The following is an 18,978-nucleotide window of genomic DNA, read 5'->3' as shown; positions in this document are numbered from 1 at the left end:
ACATGCGCCCGCCCGGGATCCACTGGCACGCCCACCAGGGGGCGATGCTCTGCCCATCTTGGGGTGTCGCTCTGCCGCAATCAGAGCCATTCTAGCACCTGAGGCAGAGGCCACAGAGCCATCCTCAGCGCCCGGGCCAACTTTGCTCCAATGGAGCCTTGGCTGCAGGAGGGGAAGAGACAGAGAGGAAGGAGAGGGGGAGGGGTGGAGAAGCAGATGGGCGCTTCTCCTGTGTGCCCTGGCCGGGAATCGAACCTGGGACTCCTGCACGCCAGGCCAACGCTCTACCGCTAAGCCAACCGGCCAGGGCCAAGAATATTACCTTTCTATAAGATAACTTTTTAAACATCTGACATCATGATTCTGCCATCCCATCTACACAAAACATCCTTATTCCTTAAACCAATCTTAAAGTAAATGACTTTGGGACTTCTCACCACTAGGCAGTTCCACTGATGTGCTCTATAAATTTGTAGATATTTTTCTTGGATTTCTTTCCTGTTACTTTAAAAAATGTCATATTTAACTCCAAATAAATGAGGTAGCATAGAGTGCTAATGTATGTGGTCAGCTAATAGATCATCCTGGGGCCTCATTATATGCTATAGGGTCACACAGCCAACTGTCAGCCTCCTCGCCATGTGACAATATTCAGAACTTTTCCAGTAACATGAGCTAAAGACTGCATCTCCTGCCAATGCAATAATTTTCATCTATCAGAAAGATGTTTGGAAAAAACAAGGATGAAGCTCCCACATATTTTGTTTTTACTTTTACGATTGCCATGATGAACTAAAGCCACACGTGGTAAGTGCCAATAGATGCTTATGTCAACAAAATCCAAGGAGTGCCTTACAGTGTTCCAAACTACAAGTATTTCAGACAAACAGGATCTTAATTGTGAGTAGGCTGCCTAACTAAAACAGAGCTGCCTCCAAAGAGCCGTGTTCCTGACGCACCCGGCAGGCTGCTATTACCCTGCAAAGGGGGAAGAAAGCACATTCACGGCTGGAGGGGCCTTGGGGTCCCCTTCCCAGGCAGGTTCAGCTGGTCTGCAGGTTAGTACAGAGGGAGAGGGTGAAGAAGACCTTCTGTTGACCGGTGTTGAACTGGTGGCAGTATTATTTCCCTCTGACTGCAACTGGCCGAATGCCTGCCTGCCTCCGGGTGCAGCCAGCTCCTGGCTTTCACTGATTCTGTGTGCTGATGTCTTGGAAGAATTCCTATTCTGAACGCATCTTTTAGGAACTGCGAAGGCTATCAAATGGTGAACATTCCTTTGGCTAAAAAAGGTAAATAATAGTATTTTCTGCTCTGATAGAGCCCCTAAAATGGAATTTAGGCAACACATCTAGACTTGCTGCTTAGGTCAGGAGACTGAGCTTCATGCGTTAGCATTGACTCCAGCTTCTGCATCAACATGGAGGCTCTGATAGTCTATTAGCAACCTTCACAGACACCTTGGGGACCTTACCAATTCCATCTGAGCCAGGGCCTCTACCAGAGACTCCGCCAGGAAATGCGCACAGCAGAGAGAATGGGCTCACTGCGCTTCCAGAGGACTGGCCTTGCAGCCCTGGGCCGAACTTGAGGTAGAAGTTCTGCTTAGTTTGAGATTGAGGGAAAGTAAATGCTAAGGATAAATGACACGAAGGATTAATTCCTGACTTGGCCTGACAGATATCTGTGATTATATGAATGAGGTAAATCTTTCAGCTCTAGGCCCTAAGACACCATTTTGGGTTCTGCTGAAAACCCGTGTGCCCTCACAGCCAAGCAGCTGTGAGAGAGAACTGGGATGAGACAACTGTGTAAACTTTCCACAGCTGCAGAAAAAACTGAAGTGTGGGTTCATAATTCTACTCTACCCGACACGGCACAATGTTGACAAACCTTGTTGACAACAATCTCAATGGCTGGACAGTAAAGGAAATAATGTAAAATTAACTAAAGAGTGCCAGGGAAAACGTCTAGTTCCCTGGAGTAGGCGTCAGTTTGCTTTTCCAAATGTGGACTCTTACTCCATTTGCCACAATAATCACCATGAATCAGGTTTTTAGCACTTGTCACCAAGAAGAGCTGAAACTGACTGACAGTTTTAAAACAAGATGACATTCATCCTTCCTGCTGTGTCAAAAGCCACTGCACAATTTCTAGCTACTTTTTTCAGGCTAAACAAAAGCAGTCCTCTTGCTGAAATTTATTTTGAGCATAATTAAACTAATCTTGTTTTATTTGTCAAATCTGAATTCATTAAAATATTTGAGAAAATGGTCTTTCATTTTTGCATTAGAATGACGAGATCAATTTGTTAAAAATAGTTTTATAGTCTGTAAAAGCAATCAGTTTCCAATGCCAGGAGTTACATGCATGTAAAATCTGTATGTGTTTATGTGTTATTCTGGAGGAAAGGGTTAAGAAGCCATTGTTCTAGAAGGCCTCTGGTTTACTTCCTTCGTTCTAGGGCTCACCTAGAACATGCTGCTCTCACTGGGATCTGAAGGGCTTAACCACCAGGCATTATTGTTTCCTGTCACTCAAACTTTTATTAATGCTGCTTAAAACGGTATACTCACTGCCCTACCTGTTTGTGCATGTGGCATGCTATTCTTAAGTTAACTGGATATTACATAAGCACTGAAATGTAAATGTGAAAGAAAGGGGAAAAATGAGGTTGAATGCATTGGAAGAACTAGATAAAAGCAAGACATCTCAAAAGAATTGCTGAAAAAGTAGGTGTGAGTGAAACGATCTAAAAGACTAGGGGGCCCTGGCCGGTTGGCTCAGTGGTAGAGCGTCGGCCTGACGTGCAGGAGTCCCGGGTTCAATTCCCGGCCAGGGCACACAGGAGAAGCGCCCATCTGCTTCTCCACCCCTCCCCCTCTCCTTCCTCTCTGTCTCTCTCTTCCCCTCCTGCAGCCAAGGCTCCATTGGAGTAAAGTTGGCCTGGGCGCTGAGGATGTCTCCATGGCCTCTGCCTCAGGCGCTACAATGGCCCTGGTTGCAACAGAGCAACGCCCCAGATGGGCAGAGCATCGCCACCTGGGGGGCATGCCGGGTGGATCCCGGTCAGGCGCATGTGGGAGTCTGTCTGACTGCCTCCCCGTTTCCAACTTCAGAAAAATACAAAAAATAAATAAATAAATAAAAGGCTAGGGGAAGCATTACGAAAATCTAAAAGGACTTTGTACTGAGATTACTTCAGGTGTGTCTGGTTCTTACTCCACTTAAAAGAATCTGAAACTTAATCTTAGATGATGCATTACAAGTGTAGTTTATGCAAAAGAAGCCATTGTCTAAGAATCTGTTCTCAAAGAAAGAGTACTGGGCCTACATCCAAAGACCTTTTACATTTTAAGTGAAAAGTAGTATGTTCAAAGTATATATTTATATATGTCCTTTTAAAATAGCTTTCCAATTTAACGAACTTTTTTTGATTAACCACAAGTGCCAACCATGTCACATGAGAGAGTTCACACTAACAGGAGGAGCACAGTCATCACTGGGCTCATCCCTCCCTCGTCCTTCCAGATAACTGAACTCGCCACAGGTGACATGGCCATGGACGACAGCGCTGCGCCTCCCAGCTCGCTTCCCCTTGTCCGGTAAGCGTACCTTCTGTGCTGTCACCTACATCGTTGATAAACATATAACTGAGCCAGCCCAAAACACTTGATTTCCCATTGCTCTTAAAGAGAATCCTTAATATAACCTAAGCCAGTGTTTTTTACCTGCCCATGTATGGACTGGTGCCTGTCTGCCAGAAATTTCGTGCCAGTCCACAAAACAGTTAACCAGCCTGATGTTGTATGATGATTATACACCCATGATCTTAGTTGAATTTGCTTACGCTCAGGGTGTTCCCTGAGCGGTTCCCAAAATAGTTCTATTTTCACTGGCCTCCAAGTTTAAAAAGGTTGGAAAATCACCTACCGAAACTGTCCGGCTTCTACCTACCTCTCTCCACCTTCCCAACATCTCAGTTAGTTCACCCCTGCAGCCGCCCGCCTTCTCTGCCCTCCCAGACCAGTACAAGTCCTCTAGTTTTATGCTCTATAACACCATGCATTCTCTGTCATAGAAATGATCAGAAACATTAGTTTTCATTTACTTGTGTGGCTGCTTCATAATCTAACTTCTACTGGATGATAAATTCCACAAAATTATGAACTAGGTCTGATTTTACTCTGTGCAGCAAGTAACTCTGAAGCTGGCATATCATGGAAACGCAAGGAATGTCGGATGCATGGGAAAAGAAGTGAACAAACAACTAACACACAGGAAAAGAGCAAAGGGCAGCGCTAGAAGATAGAACCAAATACCCTCTTTCCAGCTGACAGTTTGGATACAAAGTTGAAGAAACTAGCCATGCAGATCCACAGGACAGAGCTATTGTTAGCCAACTCCTTCCTTTCAGGGAAGGAACAATCTTAATTTGTGTATTAAATAGGATTCCTGGCAATATTCCCTGGTGAAAGTGACCTTAGGAACCTTAGCTGTCCCCATTCGAGAACAGGAAAATAGCTTAACATAGTGACATCTATATATGGCACTGCTTTCTAATCTGCCACAACCACGTGAGAACTAATTATAATGCCTGGCCACATCCCCTTCTCATATATAATTTAACTTGGGGAAAGATTCCTATCTTTCCACATGTGATATGTCCTGGCCACTGACCGTCAGTCCACCTGTCTTCCCCTCTCTCTTTCCCTGTAGAAATTCATTTGCCTCACGACATCAGTGTCAAGAATGAAACTGACCAAGAAATACACCCTGGAACTCTAAATTTCCCTTGTTCTGCCCGTGGAAAACGGGCATCCTTCTTAACAGGCCAGCTGAACGTACATGGTGAGTGATGTTGGACTAGCAGGTATCTGGTCCCTGTAAAACCACCATCCTCAGAGAAGCAGCTTCATTTCAGTGTTATTGCCGAGAACCTGGCCTTACATAATCTGGAACCTCTAAAGACTCACCTGAAACGCTGGATCCCTCCGAACTCAGAAACAGTGCCGCCCATCCAGGTGACTGGCTACAGTCTACCCTGTGTGAAGATGGGTCAACAGGGAGCAAGCACCTCACTCAGAACACAGCAGCAGCTAGAAAGACGCGGCTCAAAAAGACCTTAGCAAATGGAAGTTTAATCTTCCTTGTGTCACTTTTTTAAAGAAAATTAGTTGTTTCAAGAATCTCTCTGATTCTTTTGCCAAAAATGCTACTCTCATATTATTTAATGTCCGTGATTTAGGAACCATTTGATAACTTTGGTGTTGGTTAAAGGCTCGGCAGACCAGGTTTTCAAACTGTGGCCCATGACCCATTAGAGGATGCTGGTATTAAGTTAGTGGGGCCAACCACTAACTTAACTCTTAAAAAACGAAAATAGAACTGAATATACTAAAAATGTTTCATGACACTTCTGTTTCCTCTTTATTTATATATACACACATGCATATGTGCATACAAATGTAAACAATCTGAGCACATGGGAGGGGAGAAAAGAGGGCAGTACCGAATAATGGCTAAAAATAGACCAGTGCCAGACTGGCTGGGTCGGAATCCTAGATGTGCTATTTAGAAACTGTGACCTTGGGCAAAGAGTTAATGTAACTGTCTCAATTTCCTCATAAGGGATGGTAATAGCTCCTACATCAAGTACTTGGGGGATTAAACAAATTAAGGCCTGGCAGATAATAAATACTATGTAAGTGTGAGTGTAAGAAAGTGCGTGTCTGTTTATCTATACACATACACAAATACACATACTGAGCTGCAATATAAAAATATGCCTACTTCATCTTACCAGTAATAGTCAAAAAAGCTTGCACGCCACTGTGCTAGGTAAATTTATATGCCTTTCCCTAAAAAAGTAAAATTATGTAGGCCAAAGAATTTTGCCTTTATTCCCTCCTCTTCTTAATTTCAGAGTTAAACTTAAGACTCAGTCATGACAACCTCATTCCCAGTTTTAAATTAACCAAGGGACATTTGACTCATTTGCTTAACTACTTTAATGGTCAAAAACAGTTGTAGAGTGGACTTAGGAACACAAATCAGTGCCTTTTTTTTTTTTACAGAGACAGAGAGAGAGTCAGAGAGAGGGACAGATAGGGACAGACAGACAGGAACGGAGAGAGATGAGAAGTATCAATCATTAGTTTTTCGTTGCAACACCTTAGTTGTTCATTGATTGCTTTCTCATATGTGCCTTGACTGTGGGCCTTCAGCAGACTGAGTAACCCCTTGCTCGAGCCAGTGACCTTGGGTCCAAGCTGGTGAGCTTTGCTCAAACCAGATGAGCCCACGCTCAAGGTGGTGACCTCGGGGTCTCGAACCTGGGTCCTCCGCATCCCAGTCCGACGCTCTATCCACTGCACCACTGCCTGGTCAGGCAAATCAGTGCATTTTCTCATGAATAGTGACAGCTTCTAAAAAAGGATTTGATACGTAAGAAGGCTGAAAATAAAAAAAATTACAGGATTAACCATCTATGGATTCTATTTACATATAATACATTAGCTTGAATAATTAAAGACTGATTGTATAATCATCTCCTAGACGAGCACTTTTTACTTTTCCGAGAAAGCATGAAGACACCCCATCCATTAACCTAGCTTGTAATTGCATGTATTTGCATATGTAGCTGTGGCCAAATCCTGACTATCTCCGCATGAATGATTCATGTAAGCCAGAGGCCATTTCTCAACCCAGGTCCCAAATAACAAAGATTCCAGTGGGCAGGAAAAAAGAAAAATCTGCCAAGGAAACAGTGTCCTACTGTGAGGCTCAGACCTGGAAATGACTGCCCATACGGATGTGACTGCCAGAGGACCTTACCAAAAGAATACAGCACAGGAAAAGAAGGAAATAAGGATGACTAAGAAGCGCATTCTTAGGTCATTCTCTGTTTATACCTCAACAAACATGCTATTTGCCTAGCTAAATAGTTATGTCTTAATGGCCAGTGTCAATGACCATCTGTAATAGATGCAAATGGTGCCTGCCAGGTCACACCTCTACAGACTGGTGCATCATACAGACCCCAGCTGCGAGGAGCCCACAGCTGCCCTCTTCTCTGGAAAAGGCCTAAGGGAGCCAGGGCCACAACCTCACCTGAGAGGTTACACTCCAACATTCCCTACCCCGCCGCTAACCAAGCAGCCTACAGCCAATAACGAACATGGTCATAAAAGGTTTGCCTCCTCACTCTTGCTCCACAACTTCCTATAGCAGCGGTTCTCAACCTGTGGGTCGTGACCCCCCACAGGTTGAGAACCGCTGTCCTATAGGTTCAGGGTGAATCTAGACCCAGCTTAAACCACACGATCCTTAGACTTTCCCCCGTCCTCACTGCTCCTCAGATTCTCTTGAGAGCATTCCGCAATAAATCACATGTGCCCAAATCCTTGTCCCAGACTCTGCCTCTGACAGACAACTCAGTCATAAACTGAACTGTATTTACGCTAGGGAGACAATGTCAACCAACATCATCATATGGAATCATCTTTTATGGCATAAAACCTCACAAATGTTTAACCTCTCCGATTTCCATAAACACTGCAGGTTTACACTGAAGCAAAGGGTATAGCAGGTATACAGAGATGCAAAATTGTAAACTGTTCTGAATGACAATTTTGACAATTTAATGAACACATGCTTTTAAAAGTACTATTTTTAATAGGGATACTTTCCAAACGCCTAAGAGAATAAAATGACAAATGATGACTAAGTCATCGTACTTTTTAAAACAGTGTTTTATAACACTCAACCAATGTTCCCCCCCATCTTATCACCAAAAAGTAGCTGAGACTTTAAGTTGCCTAGTGCAATGTCTAGCACCCTCTAGTGGCAAATTACCCAGGAGAACTAGACTTATGTCTTATTTAATAAATAAAATGTTTCTGAAAAGTCTGCAGTAAAGGATAAAAAAAATTTTAAGTCTGTCCTGTCAGGGATGATTTTCAAAGAGTCTGGGACTAACGCATAAAGAAGGGTCAAAGCCAACATTTCAAAGGTAGCACTTACTGCTGGGGTGGGCAACCCAAATAGCTCTCTACTCTACAAATCAGCACTTTCACAGAGCAGTTTGCAAGATCTTCTGTTGATGACAAAAAAAAATCACAAAAACCCACATGATAAGGAAAAAGTGACCTTCTTATGAGGAAACCAGGGACTGAGGGAGGCACAGTGGTTGTTGCTCATTAGACCTTACTGAAGGCAAGGCATTTTGAATTTCTAGTCTCCGCCGGCACTCATTCCAAGGTTTCATAAATCCAGAAATAATTCTACATTAAACGAAGACCAGATTCATATTATTCTATTTGCAAGTTTGTATGTAATATATGTAAATATATTTTTAAATGCTCGCTACTCTTTCTCCGGCACCCAAAACAGTACTTGTCTCTCGGAAGGAATGAATCCCAGAGCAATGGGAAGGGACTGAAAGGTTTTAAATAGAGAAGTGACATGCGCTTAATAAGGATCTCTAAAAAGATCCCGTAACAAAGACTACTCTGGCTGTCGTGGAGAATGGGTTAGGAGAGACCGCTGAAACCCAGCAGACCTTTTGGTGGCTGTATTTCCCTGCTGCTGGACAGATTTTCGGGTAATAAAACACTTGCTAAGAAACAACATTCACTTATGTATTAAGCTAATCTGAGACCTGGGTAATGCATTAAATTAGCTCTTTTAGAAACTGGGCCTCTTTCCCTTTCAGTTATATAAATAGCTCAAGTTTATATCCCATTTACTATGTGTCAGGCAATCTAAATCTTTTATTACTCATTTGATGTATATATTTTAGCATAAGACTATTAGCCTAAACTAAAAAAAAGTTAACCTAAAATGTTTGAATCGTTAGGAGAGGACAAAGAATAAGCAAGAAAGACATTTTCATTTGCCATGTTATTTTTAAGTTAATTTACAAATCAATGTCTTAGAAGTGATAATAACTTTTCAACATGTCATTCATGAAATATTTTTCATTTGTTAGATTTTTATTATTAGAAATATAACTTTAGTGAAAATTACTCCCAGATATGCCAACAGAGTAAGTGACTATATGAAACCACTAATAATCTATCCTTATAAATAAGTCCTAAAATTATTTCTATTTTTATAATTTAGGGTATAACTTTACCGTGGAGTTTACTGTACTATAACCACAACTGATGGTTATCTAGCAATTGACAATTCCTACCTATTATTTCACTAATCTTGTAACAACATTGTGAGATAGGTATTAACTCATGCCAATGGGACTTCCTCTTGCAGAGCTCATCTGAATGCAAGTAAGCAATGCTAATATCAAGGTTCAAACCTGAGACTTATAAGTCATCTTTGATACCCAAGTACTTCACAACTGTGAATGCACCAAAATTGGAAGGGGAAGTCAACTCCACTGACACTTTAGTTACATGGCATATTTCATCTTTTTGTCATAGTGACCCTAGGTCTCCAAAGTATGGATCATGTGTGATGAATAAAGAAAATTCAAAGAGAATACTAAATTCTTTCAGCCGAGACCTCCATGCTCTACTTCATCGAGCATCAGAGTTAGTAACAATGCACACAATGAAGATGTTTAAAGACTTTTATACTTGGACAGATGTCTCAAAGAAAGCAAAATGGTCAAAAAGAAGGCTGCAGATCTAAACACAGAATCATTATTCCCACAAATAATCTAAAATTTCATCATGAAACAAAATAATTCTAAAAGATGAACCAGAGATACTTCCTAAACTTGGGAGTATCAGTCTCCAGCACAATGCTAGAGACAAGAGCATAATGCATATACCTGATAGACTAGTATTGTACTTCATACTGTTACAGATATGAGGAGGGGGCAGAGCAACGGGGTTGGAAAAACATACAGGGAGGACCTTAAGACCTTACCATCTAAACAAAAAATAGCAGATGTGAAGAAAAATTCAGAGAACCACAGTGCTGTGTTCTCTACAAAGGAGTTTCAGTGCCACCGTTCAGAGAATGAAGCAATCTGGGCAGGATACGGACAGGTAGAGAAGAGGAGGAGCACGAAGATGCGAGAACAAGACAAGGCAGGGCATCAGAGCACAAAGATGCGAGAACAAGACAAGGCAGGGCATCAGAGGACGGGAAAGTACACATAATTATAGGGGAAGTAAAGGGAAAGGAACCGGGCTAGAGAGAAGTAGGCAGAAAATCAGGGTAAGTGGAGAAAAGACAGGTGAAAACATGGCAGCGTCTGCAAGCAAGGCAAGAACTTGAACTTGAATAATTAACTAAAAGAAAAATGAACTGTAAGTTCTGAAAACAGAAGAATAGAGCAATAGTATTGTGTTTCAATAAGGATGCATATTAATTTATAACAGAATATGTATAAAATGCATAAAATGGAAGAGAGAACCTACAAAAAGGCAGACCAGTAAGAAAACCCTAAAAACAATGCATGTGTAAGGTAATAAGAGTGATGGCCCTGGGAAGAGAGAAGAAAAGGTTATTCCGAGGGTCATTTTGAAGGCAAAATTATAAGATTTTATGAAAAACAAAGTAAAAAATATCAAAATACAGAAAAATCAAAAATTACTTCCAAGTCTCTTGGCTTAGGAAACTGATCTACCAATTAGTGATAGACCCAAAAGAAACAAGATAGCTGAAAAGAAAAATAAATCAATACCCTGCTAAAAGAATTTTTTTCATGAACATTACACACATGTAGGTATCTCATCAAAAAACTAAGTCTTTCCTATTCCAATGTATCACACTCTTCAAGATATTGGAAGAATAGCATTTTTTTCTAGTGCAAAATATATAAAAATAAATTCATCAGAAGTGTTTTCAGTTTTACTTCCAAAGAGAACCTGACATGACATATAAAGCCATCTGATGATACTTTTCTATTATTCTGAATAGTGCTGAAAAAAATTATCTTAAAAAGGTAATAAAACTGAAAGATTAATGGTGAAATTTTTGAATAAAAAATTGATTTTATTATATTCATAATAAAAGTTTCAGCCTACTCCATTTAGTCATCAAAACTGTGATTTTAAATATAGGAATATCTACAGTGACAGTTATTCCATTGTCTTTAAGCAAGTATACTGTCAGCTGACAAAAAGGTAAAGCAGTAACCCATGGCTAACAGTTTGCCAATTACAGAACAGCAAAGAAGCATAAAAAGGAATACAGAAGTAAAACGTTACTTATAAACTCTTTCCTTGCCTTTGCAGAACTATCTTTAAAACCTGTGATCAAAGCACTCAAAAAGTGGAGGTAGATAATGTGTTGAAAGAAAATACAGTTTGATTTCAGAAATTTATCTTTATTTATTTATTTTATTTTTCTTAAGTGAGAAGCAGGAAGGCAGTAAAACAGACTCCTGCATGTGCCCCAACCGGGATCCACCCGGCAAGCCCTCTATGGAGCGATGCTTTCCCATCTGGGGCTATTGCTCCATTGATCAGAACTGAGCTATTGATATTTTAGCACCTGAGGCGAGACCATGGAACCATTCTCAGTACTCGGGGCCAACTTGCTCCAACTGAGCCATGGTTGCAGGAGATGGAGAGAGAGAGAGAGAGAGAGAGAGAGAGAGAGAGAGAGAGAAAAGAGAGGGGGAAAGATGAGAAGCAGATAGTCACTCTCCTGTGTGCCCTGACCCAGAATAGAACCTGGGACATCCAAGTACTGAGCCAACACTCTACCACTGATCCAACCAGCAGGGCCTGATTTTATAAATTTGATATTAAAATTTTCACACATATGAAACTGACCTATAATTTTCCCTCCTCACACTCTATCAGTTTTTGGAATCAAGGTTATCCTACCAGCCTCCTAGAATAAACTGAAGAAAATAATCCAAATTTTTCTGTTCTCTGAGTTTGTAGAAGATTAAAATTATCTATGCCTTTAATGTTTCACAGAACTTATTCTTAAAACCGGATCAAGTGTTTTCATAGTAAGAAGACTTTTATTTATGGACTGATTCCTTTAAGAGTTCTAAAATTATTTGGATGTTATTCCTTTTTTCAGTGTGGTAATTCACACATTCAAGATTCATGTGCATGATAACCCTTGAAGAACACTACCTCAGAATACTCACCCCTGTCATATCCAAAATTATATGCTACTCTTGTCCAATAGTTCAGTTTGCCTTTTTATAACCCCACAATTTCAACATTATGGCCATGGTTTTACACAGACAATAGTATAACATTTTCTTTGCTCACCAATCCTTTTTGCATCTCACAATCTCTCCTCAGATCACTATTCTTCTCCCTAGAACTGTATCTTTCAGATTTTAGTGAGGACCTACTGGTGGCAAACACATTCAGCTTCTGTATGTCTGAAAATATCTATTTTGCTGTCACTTCTGGAAAACCATTTTGATGGGTATATGATTATAAATTGACAATTATTTTCTCCGGCCATTTTGTAGCTATTCTTCCACTCTCATATGGCTTTCATGGTCACTGTTGAAAAGGTCATTTGTTAATCTAATAACTGTTCCTTCATAAATAAGTCTTCTCTCTGGCTGTGTTTAGGATATTTCTTTGTTTCTGGTGTTCATCAGTGTCTCTATGATGTAGCTATATAAGAATTTCTTTATACTTGTCTGCTTGGGATTTCTCTATTTCCTAAATCTGCAAATTCATATGTTCAATCAATCCTAGTGAATTCTAAGCTATTGTCTGTCACTTTGGACAGTGCCTCTCCATACTGTTAGCTCCTTCTGAGATTCTGACTAGACAAATTCATATCTTCTGTCTGCCCTCTGTAATCTTAATCTCTAATAGATGCCATCCTTTTTATCTCCATTCTGTATTCTGCATATTTTCCTCAAATTCATTTCCCAATTTGCTCATTCTCTCCTTAACTATATCTCAGTTGCTAGTAAAACACCTACTAAGTTTATAGTTTGAATTATTTTTTTCACTTCTAGAAGCATTGGTTCTTTTTTAAATCCATCTGGTCGTTTTTCTTTAGCATGCCTTGTTTCTTAATATTACTGTCAGATCTCTCTTTAATTTTAAAACCATATAAACATACATCACATCTCACATCTAATAATCCCAACAGTCCCTGTGGGTCTAATTCTGCTATTTATTGTTTCCACATCTTTCACTATGCCTGCACAACTTTCTTTGGTACTTCTTGAAGGTCTGGATAACAGTTTATTTTTCCCAAGAGGATTTACATTTGCTTTTGCGAGGCACCTGGGAACACGACCAACTCAATCCAACTGTAAACTAAATTCTTAGTTTTTGTTGTTGTTGTTCTTTGGGGTCACACAAGTGTGTACAAATACAGCTGCAGTCCCACATGGTGACTGGCTTCTATTTCATCTCAGGGAAGGCTTTTATTTCATTTTTTATTCCCTTCACCCAGAGGCAATGCTGAGGTAGAAAAGTTTCCTCTCCACCCCCCGTTGCAGGCTGGAGTTTCTTTTTCTCATTTAGTCTTATACTGAGCAGCAGCCGTCCCTATCTCTCGGGAGCCTTAGTCGCTGTCTCCCATACCAACCATGAAAGTAGCAAATCCAAAGAACGAGCTCACAGTCCACGGCAGATGTTCCCAGCACAACCTCTGCCTTCAGGTTATGCTTCTCCAGATTCCTGTCCTCATTTTCTTCTTTGACTCTAAGGATTATTCTCATTCTTGCCCGCTGATATACAGTTGAGTAGACTTTTTTTTTTAAGAAATTTAACGCAGCACGTTAGGGGTTTAAATGAGAAGGATTTTACAGGTATCTAAAGTTGTCAGCAGAAAGAGGAAATAGCCTGACCAGGCAGTGGCGCAGTGGATAGAGTGTCGGACTGGGATGCCGAGGACTCAGGTTGGAAACCCCAAGGTCACCTGCTTGAGCATGGGCTCATCCAACTTGAGCACAGGGTCGCTGGCTTGAGTGTGGGATCACATAAATGATCCATGGTCACTAGCTTGAGCCCAAAGGTCACTGGCTTGAGCCAGTGGGTCACAGGGTCACTCTCTCTGTTGTAGTCCCTCCCCCCCCCCCCCGTCAAGGCACATATGAGAAAGTAATCAATGAACAACTAAGGTGCTGCAATAAAGAATTGATGCCTCTCATCTCTCTCCCTGCCTGTCTGTGTCCCTCTCTCTGTCTCTGTCACACAAAAAAGAAAAAGGAAATAAATTGCCTTTCTATTTCTATTTATGTATTGGAATATACCACCAAATATAAATGTGTCAGATCAAGGAACATATTAGTTTCATGGCTTTTGTTACATACTATAAAATTCAGTGATAAAAATTAATATTACATTTTCATATTTTAATAGCATGCTTGAGAAGATCTGTAGATTCTACGTCTATTTTGCTACAGAGAAGTTATCTGTTAACACTGAATAAAAGTTTTTGGGCTTTATCATATCTGAAATAAAACTTAATCTTAGTCTGAATTTTTATAACTTATTTTCTAAAAGACTAGCTACCCATATATTTTAAAAATAAAGTCAGAAATAATTGGGTTAATTAAAAGCAGAGGTAAATAGATAAATAGTTTCAGTTGATCAATTGTGCTTATGTTTTCAAGAAGTTATATAAAAGCTGACATTTCTAAAGCTTTTGTGTGAAAAAGAATGTAAACAGAATATGACTATTACAAATAAAAAACAGCAATTCACTTTCAAATATATAAAGATTTTACAGAAATATCTTACTAGGTAAAATAAGTGTATTCATTTATTCATTCTTCTATTCACTCCTTCAGTAAACATTTATTTAGAGACTGTTGTGTATAAGGCATTACCTTTGAAAACTTAGCTGTTGAAAAATTTCTATTTATTCCAATCCTATTTTGCATATTACTGAATTAAAAGATAAATTCTGATAGAAAAATAGGACAAGACACTGTAATCGCCTCAAGGAATATAGATTATAATTTAAGCATGCAATATTTTTCTGTCAAGGATTTCTTACTGTCTCACAAACTATTACACCTCTCCTACAGCAAAGATAGATAAGCTCATTCTTATATCAAGAATCACTTAAACACCTGAAACTAATACAAAATAATATTAAGTGTTGAAAAATAAAATAAAAAAAGAATCACTTAAAAGTAGAATAAACGTAAGAGGGAAGTTAAATATAACCTTGCATTCAAAATATTTAAATATCTATGACTTCATGTAAAATATCAGAAAACGGAAAAATGAGTGAGCTAACCTGAATGATTTTATCTTTAAAGCCAGACAAGAAATATTAATAAATTTTATTCTTTTTTTTTTTTTTTTTTCATTTTTCTGAAGCTGGAAACAGGGAGAGACAGTCAGACAGACTCCCGCATGCGCCCGACCGGGATCCACCCGGCACGCCCACCATGGGGCGACGCTGTGCTCACCAGGGGGCGATGCTCTGCCCATCCTGGGCGTCGCCATGTTGCGACCAGAGCCACTCTAGCGCCTGAGGCAGAGGCCACAGAGCCATCCCCAGCGCCCGGGCCATCTTTGCTCCAATGGAGCCTTGGCTGCGGGAGGGGAAGAGAGAGACAGAGAGGAAGGAGAGGGGGAGGGGTGGAGAAGCACATGGGCGCTTCTCCTGTGTGCCCTGGCCGGGAATCGAACCCGGGTCCTCCACACGCTAGGCCCGCTAGGCCGACGCTCTACCGCTGAGCCAATTAAATTTTATTCTTAAAAAACTAACCCTGGCCACTTCACATTCAGTAGGACGACTATAACAAAAAGTTATAAAGTAGTTAATAACAAGTGTTGACAAGGATATGGATTTATCAGGACACTCACACACTGCTGCTGAGAATATAAAATGGTGTGGCCATTTTCAACAGTCCTGGTAGTTCCTCAAGAAATTAAACACAGAATTATCATATAAAACAGAGATTCACTGCTAAGTATATGCCCAAGAGAAATTAAAACATATTTCCACGCAAAAACCTGTACACTAATGTTCGCAGCAGCATTATTTATAATAGCTGAAAGGCAGAAATAACCCTAATGTCCATCAACTGATGAATGGCTACACAAAATGTGTTATATCCATACAGCAGAATAATTATTAAGCTATAAACAAAAAGTACAGATTCATGCTACAACATGATGAACCTAGAAAACAAGCTAAATGAAAGAAACCATATGTAAAAACGACATACCATACAATTCAATTTATGTGAAGTGTCCCAAAAGGGCATTAGGTACAGAAAGCAGGTGAGGGCTGTTCAGTGGTTGTTCAGGGTTGGCTTGGGAAGTGACAGCTAATGGGCTTCTTCCATGGTAAGGAAAATGTTCAGAATTGATTGTGGTGATGGTTGTATAACTCTGTGAATATACTGAAACCACTGATGTGTACCCTTTCAGTGGGTGAACTACATTGTATGTGAGTTATATTGCAATAACGCTATTAAAATATAAGACATGCACATAAAACAGATTCTGTGACTAAAATATAAGACGACCTTAAAAAAAAAGCTTTGGACAAGATGGCATAGGCACTATTCCTATTGAGTCACCACAGGACTGTGACCCTCCTTCCCCTTTGAGCAGATGCTGCCTTGGAAATAAGAAAACAAAGGTAGGGATAACAGAATTATTCAGATATTGAACCCCAGGCATGAAGGCTCAATACCAAGTGAGCTAAAGACAAATTCCAGATAGGAACGTATCTGTAGATGTATATATAAGCACATACATGGGTATTTAGGGCAGTGGCTGGGTTTGATTGTGAAAGCCCAAAATAAAGGACTTTCCCCCAGACTGGGCAGAACCCTCATATGGACAGCAGCCATCCATCGGCTCCGGGAGGCCGGCTGGCCCCTGAGAGTGTGAAGCAGGGAAGAAAAACAGTGTCCCCTGGTTTCTCTCTGTCCCTCCAGGGAAAGAGACAACCGGCCTAGAGTGGATGGGTGGAGCGAGGTGAAGTCCCGCTCCCACGTCCACCTGAAGGAAGGGAAATGAATGAGCATGCGCGCTGCGGGGGAGCGGGGAACACGAGGCGCACTCCCGACCAAGCTATGCAAGCGCGGCCAGTGCAGAACGTCAACCGGGGCTGCCTTGTTCCTTAGAATTTCAGAAGAGCGAGCGCAGAGCGTTAGACCAAATGTGGGGCTCTTCTAAGTGTGGAGATCTTGAACACCCATGAGGCCTGACTCTTAAGCAGCAAGAACAATAGCAGTAAAACTGCTCAGCACAGATAAGTATAAAGCAGAAAACCAAGATCATCTATAACCCCACCACCCATAAGGTTGGCAAGGGACGACCAAGGTTGGCAATCTGGTGTCTAACCCAGCTACGTTTCCCGACACCCAGACACGGGTAGATATGGACTCGTAATTTTTTACATTATGGAAATGGTGTATTGTAAATTCTCTTCTGTGTTTGTTGGTGGGTTTTTTTATACTTATTACATTACGAGGACTTTCAAAGATGTTAGCAAGTACAGATCCTTTCAATCCAATTTTATGGATTATAGAACATATAGATCCCTGTTCCATTTATTAACCCAACTCGTATTGTTGGGTTTCTAAAGAGTCTTGAGTTTTTCATTATTCAAAATAATGATCATCGAATGTCAATTAAGTTAACTGAATGAGTCAATCAGTATAAAGCACTTAACACAGTACTTAGCAAGTAACAAGTTCTCTATAAATGTTAGCGATTTAAAAAAAATATATTGTCTCCTATGTAAACACTGAGCTAATTTACATTCCCAACAGCAGGGTAAAAGAGATTGATTTTTCTAAATCCTTGCTAATTCTTTCAAATTCTGCCTTTTGTATTTCTTCTGTGAATCATTTGTTCATGTTCTTTTTGTTGTTGTTGTTCTTTTCTTTCTTTTTTTTTGTTCATGTTCTTTGACAGTTCTCCTGTTGGATTCCTTATGCTTTTTAAATTTTACCTAATTTCTGCACTGGGAATGTCAATCCTTTGTCACAGGAATAACAAGAACTTTTTTTCCCCCAAAAGGAACTAACTCAAGACTTACCTCCAGTTCCTAGGACCTTCAGGAGCTCAAAATTTTCAATCCCAACCTTCTCTGCATGTCCTGTCAAATTTGCTAAAAAACAAAGAGAAAAAACAATAATTAAAGGGATTAGTAACAGGAGGGGCCCCGCGGGGACTTCTGAGACCCCAGCAATGCTGTATTTCTTGACGTAGGTAGTTAAGCCATTGTTCACTCTGTAATTAATTGTTAAGCTGAACAGCTATGTTTTCTGTCATTTTCTGTGTGCTATATGTTACAATAAGACTTTTTAAAGAACTATGTAGTATCTACATATTATTTGTACCAAGGTTAACATAAAAACAAAGTACTAACAGACTATAACCCAATATAGTCTGAAAATAGACACAAATTCTACTGTGTAGATAGATACGAAGTGAAAACTGAACAGGGCTCAGGAAGAAGGGAACTGGCGACTCCTGTACTTGGTGGAAGGGGGTGGTCGAGGTTCCCAGGGAGGAGGACGTCAGCGCCAGCTTCCTCAAGGTCTGCTCTTTGGCTTCTCCTGTCTTTGGCTTAGCTGCTGAGAGTTTATTCGGTCTGGTATTGCTTTTCTATCCAGATTGTCGCCACTGGCTGGTGAGGTAAGGCAGAGCTTAGGAGAGGTTCTGCCCTTCCTGATACCTCAAGCCCCAGATCTTAGGAAAACCCAATGCTGGGCTTGCAAAGAGCAGCCCTGGGCTTATAAAAACACTCTTTTTCACCCCAAGTTTCTGTTCCTGGCCTTTACTTACATAAGAATGGTGAGATTCCAGTGAACAAGCTTAGAGAGTATCCGCTTAGGGTGAAGTGACCTGGGAATCTTAAGCAGATTCATGTGGTCCAGCTCAGCTCACCCAAGGCAAGGTTTCAGTCTGGGGTAAGGTACCAAAGATCAAGCTTGTCATAATGGACTTCTTCGCTTCATTCTGTCTTCTGTCTTAATCTCACCTGGGAGACCTAGCAGTTATAACTGCAGTAAGGTAGGGTACAGAGATCTTAACCCTGACAACGGTCCTCGAAGCTGTTATCTGAGACTGGCAGACC

At 40.6% G+C, this 18,978-nt stretch overlaps 1 protein-coding gene and 1 non-coding gene across 2 annotated transcripts in view; one reads left to right on the top strand and one right to left on the bottom strand.

Annotated features, from left to right (window-relative positions):
• RPS6KA5 (ribosomal protein S6 kinase A5) overlaps window positions 1-18,978 on the bottom strand; it is a 133,251-nt gene that overhangs the window by 82,545 nt on the left and 31,728 nt on the right. The window contains exon 2 of the mRNA XM_066344082.1: window positions 17,935-18,006. Within this exon, the coding sequence (XP_066200179.1) occupies window positions 17,935-18,006 (72 nt within the window). The remainder of the gene's footprint in view (window positions 1-17,934; window positions 18,007-18,978) is intronic.
• Window positions 2,768-2,843, top strand: TRNAV-GAC (transfer RNA valine (anticodon GAC)). The gene has a single exon. It is a non-coding gene; the product is annotated as a tRNA-Val (tRNA).

This window comes from Saccopteryx leptura, chromosome 6 (assembly GCF_036850995.1).
Source record: "Saccopteryx leptura isolate mSacLep1 chromosome 6, mSacLep1_pri_phased_curated, whole genome shotgun sequence".
Lineage (NCBI taxonomy): Eukaryota > Metazoa > Chordata > Mammalia > Chiroptera > Emballonuridae > Saccopteryx > Saccopteryx leptura.
The sequence above is the reverse complement of the archived record's forward strand: the minus strand, read 5'-3'. Positions and strand labels throughout refer to the sequence as shown.